The 9,832-nt window shown below is 39.1% G+C and overlaps 1 protein-coding gene across 4 annotated transcripts in view; it reads left to right on the top strand.

Moving 5' to 3' along the window:
- IDO2 (indoleamine 2,3-dioxygenase 2) overlaps positions 1-9,211 on the top strand; it is a 42,500-nt gene extending 33,289 nt beyond the window's left edge. For all 4 annotated transcript variants that reach the window (XM_074329607.1, XM_019742137.2, XM_019742136.2 and 1 more), the window contains 2 exons: positions 6,609-6,757; positions 7,993-9,211. In XM_074329607.1, the coding sequence (XP_074185708.1) occupies positions 6,609-6,757; positions 7,993-8,348 (505 nt within the window). In that variant the 3' untranslated portion in view covers positions 8,349-9,211. The remainder of the gene's footprint in view (positions 1-6,608; positions 6,758-7,992) is intronic.
- Positions 9,212-9,832: the final 621 nt, after the last annotated feature.

Here is a 9,832-nt window from a genome sequence, read left to right as displayed (position 1 = left end):
TGTAGCATTTTCCAAATTTATGGGTGTAGAAACAGACAAAAGCTTTCTTCCTAAAGTAAGTAACCAACCGAGTAACCCTTGTTAGCAAAGTAATCACCTGGATCCACTCTTGGATAAAAGAAGTGGGGGTACCATCTACATGACAAATAACCTTAAAGGTTGAATATTTAAGTTTAAAGTAATTGTCCTTAGGCCATCATATTAGATTCATTAGTATTTACCTTTTTTAGAACCCCACCTTGATTAGAGAAAGGGGGAAAAAAGCCCAGTGTGCCACCCACAAAGCTCAATCATTTATATTCATTCTTTCCCTTTGTTATTGAGGCAGATAGAGACATAGACAGTAGCTTGAAAACTTTCTTCCTAGAAGAGCTACCCCAAGCCATTTTCTCACATTCCTGTGTATCCTCCTTTTGTCACATGGCCTGTAATTGCTTTAGAAACAGAACTCTACTTTCAGATATATTTCTTATTTTAAATACATTAATTATATCTTGACATGTTTTAATGAGATTGCTTTCCTATTCATTTTAGCTGAGAGAAATTGTGTTTTTTTTTTGTTTTGTAATGGTGAAAAGTGAAAGGCGGAGGTAGTAGATGGATGAGGTAAAAAATGTGAAATAGATGTCATCCGGTATGCCATCTTGATACCTAGGAGATGCCTGAAGTGTTATTTATAGAAAGAATCTGAAGCTGCGCCTGGATGTAACAAGAGACGTGCCAAATACCAAAATCAATGAATTTATTAATTTATTGGTTTAGTGATATATTCTGTTGGTGCAAAAATGAGGTAAAAATATGTATGAAGTTTTTTATCTAGATTGGGTAGGTCTGGAGTGTGAGAAAGCAGCCTCCCTCTCTAAGGGAGGACAGCCCTGGTGGGTATTCCTCATTATAGGGTGTGGAGAGTGGAAAGAAGCAGGAAGGTTTCTAGAGAATAACTTGAAAGTAATGGCAACCTGGTTTTTGGTGAAAAGAGAAAAAAGGGGAAAGGGCACAGAAATGGAATTGGGAGTGTGTCTCAGAATTTAGACTTTCACTCCTGAAACCCTCCCCAAAGAGGTTATACATCCTGCAGAACTCTTGTTTGCTCTCTGTATTTTTTGCATGTAGTCAGGGTCAAGACAAGATCTGATTATAGAATAGAGATTCTACCAACCCATATAAAGCAAAACATACAAATATGCTTTGGTAGGATTAGACAAAAAAAAACAAAAACAAAGGTCAGTTTTTAAATGTTTTAAAATAGACTGAGATTTAGGAAGCACCTAATTCTGGAAAACCTCTTCGTGCTTTCCTTTGTTCTCTAAGGTTGTATTAGTTTTCCTTGTTACATAACAAATTACCACAACTTTAGCAGCTTAAACCAGCACACATTAAGTATCTCACATTTCTGCAAGTCAGAAGTCCAGGTGAGCTCAGCTTGGTTCTCTGCTTAAGGGTCTCAAAAGGCCAAGTCAGGGTATCTGCTGGCCTGAGCTGTTATGTGGTGAATCTGGGACAGAATTCACTTCTAAACTCATTCAGATTTTTGATAGACTCTAATTCTTTGTAGTTTTGATACTTAGGTCTTTGTTTCCTTGCTGATTGTCAGATGGCAGCTTCTTTCAGCTTCTAGAAGACTCCTGAATTCTTTGTCACACGGTCTCTTCCAACTCAGCAACGCTAATTCCTGTCTTTCCAGTATTTCAAATCTCTCTGACTTCTCCTGCCACTAGCCACTAGTCTTATTGATTAGATTTGGCTCACCTAGATAATCTAGAATAACTCCCTATATTAAGGTCAACTGATTAATAACCTTAATTACATCTGTGAAGTCCCTTTTCCTTGACATATAATGTATGATATCAACAGGTATGCTCTCTCATAATATTAACAGTTCTAGGAATTAAACTGGGAATCTTGGGGCAATATTTTTGGAATTTTATCTATCATGATTAGATGGGCATCAGAGGGTGACTTTGTTATCATTAAAATAAGTTCTGGGTCAGTGACACATTTTATCTGTGATCTACATAAATATCTCCCCTGTTTCTGATACTGAAAAATGTTTCCCATGTAGCTAAACTAAATGACAAGTACCAAATCCTAAGTGTATTGATAAGTAGTGATGACCAAAAACATCTGGATTGCTGACAATTCCCAATAGGGTTGTCTTGAAAATTCTAAATCTGCTCCTGTGTTCTTGATGCTTGATTCATTAATTTTGTTTACTTTTTAAAACATTTTTATTTAGGAGGGTTAAGAGATTTCATCTGCAGATGAAAAACATTCCCTTTATTTCCCGCTCACATTAAAATTTTCAGGAAAGTTAATAGCCCCTGTGGAAAACAAATGTCATCTCATTTCTTTTTTTATTTTCTTTCTTTCTTTTTAAATGTCTGCTTTTCTTGGGTTTGCTAGAAATATGCTACAAGAAAGGCTAAAAATAACCTTGTCTACAGAGATTTGAAAGGAAAATAATTCCTTTCCTTCACAAACAGCAGTTTGGGCCTGAGAATGCATGGGAGCAATCCCTGGGCTTTCCAAAGAAACCCAATTTTCCTTCCTTAGACAAATCTCATCGTAGATGGAGAATGTGGGTTTTGAAAGTAGATGCTGTTATCTTTTTTGACTTTCACACTGGTATTTTTTCTATCATCTTCAATGTGGCTTCAACATATCTTCTTCGGGTTTGGGCACACAAAGAGATTGATTGATGTCTTGGCAATTTGAGCATCTGATGGCTCTTTTAAGCTGACCAGGTCCTTTAAAAAAATATACTTGGGTTCTACACAGTCTAGATATATAATATATAATTATAGAATGCTATTTTTTCATTCATTTACTTATCAGATGTTTAATGAGTGCTTACTACATGTCAGGCACAGTTCTAGGTGCTGGGAATGAAGCAGCAAAATAAAACAGCAACTTCACTCCTGTGGAGCTTACATTTATTTTACAGATGGGATACAGATGATGAAGAAATAAGTATAATCAGAACAAGTAGCATACAATATATGTTACAACAATATGTGATATGAGGAGATATAAAGTAGGACATAGGACATTATGGAGTGTTAGGGGTGGCAACCAAAGTTTCTAATTTATATATTGTGATCTGGGAATGCCACACATTTAAGTGAGAAGTAAGCCACCTAGATACTTGTTCCAAGAAAAAGGAACAGAAATGATAATGACTCTGAAATGGGAGTATGTTTGTCATGAAGGAAGAGCTGCAAGGAAGCCAGCAGCACTTAGATGGAGTAAGCAGGGGGAGAATGAGAAAAATACAAGTCATACTGGGAGATCAGATCATGTAGGAACTTGTTTGCTTCTTTTCTGAGTGAAATGAGTAACACTGGCAAGTTTGAGAAGAATGACATGATCTGTATAAAGTTTCAAATCATCACTCTGTCTTCTAAGTAAAAAATAGATTATTTCAGAAAAAGAATGGAAGCCAGGAATGTATTTAGGAAGCTTTTACTATAATCCAGGGCATGGCTTGAACTAAGGTGGTGACACTAGAGGCAATGATCAGTTCTGGATATAGACTGAAGGTAAAGATGACAGGATCTGCTATTGGATTGCATGCAAAATGGAAAAGAGAGAGATCAAAGATGATTCTCACGGTTATGGCCCAATTTGCAAAGAACGAAGCTGCCATTTTCTCTGATCGGAAAGACTATAGGCAGAACAAGTGTGGCAAAAAGGAGGGGGGATCAGGTGTTCAGCTTGGAACAAGTCCATTCCTGTGGAGATGCCTCATAGGCAGTCAAATATATGAGTCTGGACTATAGGGGAGAGGTTCAGGTAGAGGTGCAGGTTTGGAAACAGAATAGGTTTTTGAATCTATGAGGCTAGGCAAGATCCTTCGGGAAGTGACAGTAGTGAGAAGGCCAAGGACTGAGCTCCGAGGGAGTCCAACCCTTAGAGATGGTCATGATGGAAAGAACTAGTGAAGGAGACTGAAATAACTATATAAGATCATCAACAGGATTACAAAGGAAACCTGAACAAGCGTGGTCCCTGTGTTTGATCCACTTACCACACAGTAGCAGTCACGTCTTCAATATTTCTTCCCCATAGAATGTTGTTTAGAAATTTTATTGAACTAGTGTCCTGAACTCTTAACAAGTCATGAAACCTCTCATTTAATTCTTCCAGCAGTTTTAGGAAGTAGGTACAAATTAAGAGAACTAAAACTCAGAAGGATTTGTACAAAGTTACAAAACAATGAAAGGGGAGAGCAGAGATTCCAGCTCACTCTGAATAAATGATAAAATGGCTGACATTTATAGAGTGCTTAACATGTTCCAGGCACCGAGCAGGTATTATTTTAAATTGTTCTTACAGCAATTCAATAAGGTAGATACTGATTTTGCTTGGATGAGGAAACTGAGGCTCAGAGTGGTTTACTAAGCCAAAGCACACAGTTAATAAATATCACAGCTGAGATTCAATTACAAATCTGCCTAAAAAGGGGCCCTTTTCCGTAACAGCTACAGCACGTTACAATCTTACAATCAGAATCCTTCCTTTGCTCTTCTCACTTGTCCCTCTGCCCTGCTTTCTGTGCTTCATTTCTTTCTAGAGTGCCCCAACTGCAAAGGCCACTCTGAAAGTCCTCCAGGGAAAACCATAGAACATTCAACACAAAACAACCCCCAAAAGGAAACAACCCAGCTCCTTATAGCATTTCCGGCCTCAGGGAACTATTTTAAAAAGGTCATGACTAGCAAGCTGAGCAGACTGTCTACGGCTTCTATATGTGTGAGATGTGTGTGTTTCACTTCTCCTGAGCAAAATGACTTTTAGAATTATAGGAAGAAGGCGATAAACCGTGTACGCCTGTTATTTACACTGTTAACAACAGGGGTGGTACTTTGTTCCAGGCAATAAGAGAAAAAGATTCCATTTCTTAGTAAAAGTAGATATCTTCATGGTGGGGTCTTGAGAACATGAAAACAGAAAAGTATAAGTTTGGGGGTTTAAGTTCTGGTTCTCCTGTTCTCTAACAATGTGGCCCTGGAGACTCAATTGCATTGAGAGTCTGTTTCTTTATCTGTAAAATGGGTTTAAAAAAACCTGCCTTGATCTACTCAAAGGAGGTCAAATGAGAAAATGAATGTGAGTTGTTTATAAACTGTAAAGCACTGTAAGTACAAATATATGCATGTGATCCTGGTGTCATTGTTCTGGCTTCATTATGGAGCCATCCACATGCACTCTGTGATTGTTCCAGACTATACAAAATCAGACATGGAAATTAGTAAAATAGTTGGAAGTAGAAAGAGGAGGACTCAGAGACAGAAGATGAAGAAACAAAATCAGAGTGACACTAGAGGAGAGGAAAGGAGAGAAGACAGGGGAGTGGAGGGAAGGAAAACTCAATTAATCTGAGCTTGACTAAGTGCCTCTATTCCGGTCCTTCTACCTGTCCTTGACTTTAGCTTCTGGTCAATGCAGGGTTGTATTATGTTGTCTTTGTCACTATCCTTATTTACAATACCTGCTATCAACAAAGTATTTGATAAAGGCATTCCTATAAAATCAAGTAGTATTTAGAACTGATAGCCTGATGTGACAACTGTTACAACTGTTTCAGGGAAGGGCAAAGACGTGTGTGTGTGTGTGTGTGTGTGTGTGTGTGTGTGTGTGTGTATTTTCAAATCTCTCCTTGTGGAATTATCAGGTCAAGGTTGACATTAACAGAGGGAATGAAGATTGTTCCAGAGCCCCTAATTTCTTCCTATATTAGCACTGATGTCATCTTTATAACTGGGTTTTTCTAAGGAATATGCCATGGAATGAATGCCAAGGATTCCTCTCTAAATATCCTTTATTTCTCTAGAAAAAAAAATCCTTTAAATGAAGAAAGAGAAGGGCTTCATTATGTGTCCTGTTATGAAGTTGAGGTCAAGATGATGCTTAAGTACACATCCTACAAAGATACCCAGTCTTTTGCCCTAAAATTACTATTAAAACCATGTTCTCGGGGACCGGCCCAGTGGCTCAGGCAGTTAGAGCTCCATGCTCCTAACTCCGAAGGCTGCCAGTTCAATTCCCACATGGGCCATGGGCTCTCAACCACAAGATTGCTGGTTCAACTCCTCAAGTCCCGCAAGGGATGGTGGGTAGGCAGTGACCCCTGCAACTAAGATTGAACACGGCACCTTGAGCTGAGCTGCTGCTGAGCTCCCAGATGGCTCAGTTGGTTGGAGTGCATCCTCTCAACCACAAGGTTGCCAGTTCGATTCCTCGACTCCTGCAAGGGATGGTGGGCTGTGCCCCCTGCAACTAGAAATAGCAACTGGACCTGGAGCTGAGCTGCGCCCTCCACAACTAAGACTGAAAGGACAACAACTTGAAGCTGAACAGCACCCTCCACAACTGAGATTGAAATCACAACAACTTGACTTGGCAAAAAGTCCTGGAAGTACACACTGTTCCCCAATACAGTACTGTTCCCCTTCCCCAATAAAATCTTAAAACAAACAAACAAACAAACGAAAAAACAAAACAAAACAAAAACATGTTCTCTTTGTTGCTCACTCTTTGGTTCCATATGAGAAAATATACGCTTAACTCCAAGGACCCACTTTTTTCTGACTTTTACTCTTGCTTAGATGGAAAGATAACCCAGCAATGCCTGTGGGGCTGATATATGAAGGAGTCTCCACAGAGCCCCTGAAATACTCTGGAGGGAGTGCAGCTCAGAGCACAGTGCTTCATGCCTTTGATGAGTTCTTGGGCATTCGTCATAGCAAGGAAAGTGGTAAGTCAGACATTTTTATTTATTTTTTTAACAGGGTTGAAGAACAGAGATGCTTTTACTGATTGATAAAAGCAAGTATAAATTAAGATGTCACGAAGTCTGTATCTTTCCAAATCAACCAGGAAACTGTGTGCCTGCCATATGTTATTGTGTCAAGTCAATTAATATCAGATCTCAGCAGGATATTGGGTTCCATTTCCAAATCTTAAAATATTGCTACATTTCCAGCTGTTCACTGCAATTTTGTTTGGATCCTTAGGCAACAGCTTTCTTTTTCTAAAATGGGGGAGACTTCTAGAGTTTGAAGTCTGTGGTATTTTGTTGCTAAGTCTGGGTCTAGCTGGTGATGGGTCTGAGCTCCTTCACCAAATCCCTTCCCCATAAAAATGGTGCAACCTCCAGCCAAGTCTATTTAGATGAGAAAAGGGAGGGGTCAATCATTTTAGAAGCTTGAAAGTGCTCCTTTTCTTACCTGGCAGCATTAAACCAAATGTTTCCCAGCTGCCAAAAGCACTTCATAGTACAGAGTTTTTAAGTTGGAGTAGGAAAAAATGACTATAATTTGGTGTCACAGCATCCAGTCTCATTCACAAAGAGCCAGTTCTCTAGAACTATGATAACTTTTCATGGAAGTTTGACTTGGTAATATTAGTAGTTGACTTACCATGCGTAATACTAAATACATAATGGATTGCCTATAAATGATCTGTGAACATTTCCTATGAATATCTATTGATTACATTTTAAAACAACTTGACTTCAAGAGGCTATTATTAAAGTAGTTACTGATTCTTTATTGTCTTTTATAAACGCTATTACTTTTTCCTTCCTTAGCATCCCCTCCAAAACAAAGCATTCAAGAAACAAAATTCAGCCAAATATTTAGTAGCTACTCAGTTTCAGAGTTTATGCCTTATATTTCTAGATATTTTCTCATAGTGACTAGCAAGATTGTTGCCCATATGTAGTTATGATAAATGTACACTGGCTGATAGATCTAGTTCCAACTCAGTTATCTGAGATGTGCTTGCTTCTTTTTCCCTTCCCCATCTCCTATCAATAATCAAGAACGTGCATTTGAGTATTTGAAGTCTACTAGCATAAGGGCCAGCAAAGTAGATGGGATAGCTAGGACAATAGTAACAGTTTTTGCTGCATTAATGTCTGGAAAAGCAGACAGGCTCTCTAATCTTTCCATGTGGCACTATGACATTGTTCTGGATTGTTTCTTTCAGCTGACTTTCTGCTCAGAATGAGAGACTACATGCCTCCTTCTCATAAGGCCTTCATAGAAGAAATCCAGTCAGCTCCTTCACTGAGGGATCACATCCTGTCCTCTGGAAATGGCCAACTTCTGAAAGCCTATAACCAGTGTGTGGAGGCCCTGGCAGAGCTGCGCAGCTATCATATAACCGTGGTGACCAAATACGTCATCACAGCTGCAGCCAAAGTGAAAAGCAGGAGGTCAAGCCAGCTACCAGAGCCGCCTCAGGCCTTAGAAGAGAGGGGCACAGGTGGAACTGCAGTTCTGAGCTTCCTGAAGAGTGTCAGGAATAAGACCTTAGAAGCAATCCTCCCCCAGAGTAGTTAAGAGAAGGCCCTCTCCCCAGCAAGGCAAATGAGCAAACGCAGGTCTCCCCTTACCTTCTCCCCATTGGAGGACAGGTAGGCTTGGAGACTGAGGGTCAGGGTTCTGTCTGGAATAATCTGAAAGGGACATCAGCCCTATTCATGTTCCTGCTCTAGAGAACACCATCTTCTCCTTTGTTGAGATCTGTCAGTCTTCACAGAGGAGAATTTTCATGGCCAGAAACTCCTTTTTCTACCTGATCAGTGGTTAATAGCAAGCAACTTTTGACATTCCCTCATTGAGAACCCCACAGAGGAGAGAGGTTATCCCTGTTCTGTTTGCAAAGCAATAGAAACAATTTAAATTTCAGAAACCAAGTAAAATTGCCTGTGGACAGAACACCTTGTTGATTTCTTGAAAAAACAAATTAACTATTCATGCATTTATTCATTTAACAACTTGTTAAATTCCTACTGAACACTGGCTTAGGGATTAGAACAGGGATTTCTGTGGCCCCAGCCCAGCCCTCATCTCCCTTCATGGCTGAATTCGGGGAATTTGGCTGAATTTGGTGAATTTGATTGGAAATGCTCCAGTGGAGATGTGGAGGAAAGAAAAGGTTGGCCATGAGACTTGAGCATCACCAGTATGGAAAAGCATAGTTAATTCTATGGGAATGGATGAGACTCTTCACATAGTTCATAAATTTGCAAGTTCTATTTTAGTTTCCTTCTTTATTTTTAAAAGAATGATTCTTTCTCCTTACACTGAAAGTTTGTATTTGTAAAAATGAATTAATTGCTCCTTTGGAAGTAAATGAGCTAAGTGGAAATAAATAGTAAATCCCCATGTTTAGTGTGCAAATAAACATAACTTTTCATTGACTTGGTTTCTATCTCAAGGTCTCATTCCACCTGACATGACAAAGCTAGAAAACTTTAATCTTGCCAATTCAGGTAAAATACACTAATTTAGGTTTGCCCCCCACTATGCACACACACATATATCTGGGATAGTTTCTAAATTCCAGAGCATTGATCTAGCATCATGTCATGAGATAGAGGTACCTGAACATGGGGTGGAGAAGACTCTGCCTAAGTTAGCATCTACTAAGCAGTCCCTCTCCCTATGTGGGACTAGGGGTAATAGGATAGAAGCACATTGGTTAATGATTCAAAACATTGTTCCTTCTAGATAATGTTACATGAGAAAATAATGTACCTTTAAAATAAAACCTGTGTTTGAATTCCAATGCCTCCATTTAATAAATTTTAACAAGGTGGCTTTTGACCAATTACAGAAAATCATGAATCCTGAGTTTCCTATTTCTTATAAAATTGAGATGATTAGAATGGTCTTGGGGTGGATCTAAATAACAGAAGGGATAGTTCTTGGCAAGGAGGAAGAAACCAATAAAAGTTCATTTTGTTGTGAGGTGGGGCTCAGAGCACCATGTAGATGTCTGTTCAAGAGAGGACATTATGTTCCTCAAGCTTCTTGGATTC

Source organism: Rhinolophus sinicus, linkage group LG04 (assembly GCF_036562045.2).
Source record: "Rhinolophus sinicus isolate RSC01 linkage group LG04, ASM3656204v1, whole genome shotgun sequence".
NCBI classification, from domain to species: domain Eukaryota; kingdom Metazoa; phylum Chordata; class Mammalia; order Chiroptera; family Rhinolophidae; genus Rhinolophus; species Rhinolophus sinicus.
This window is presented reverse-complemented; position numbering and strand designations above follow the sequence as displayed.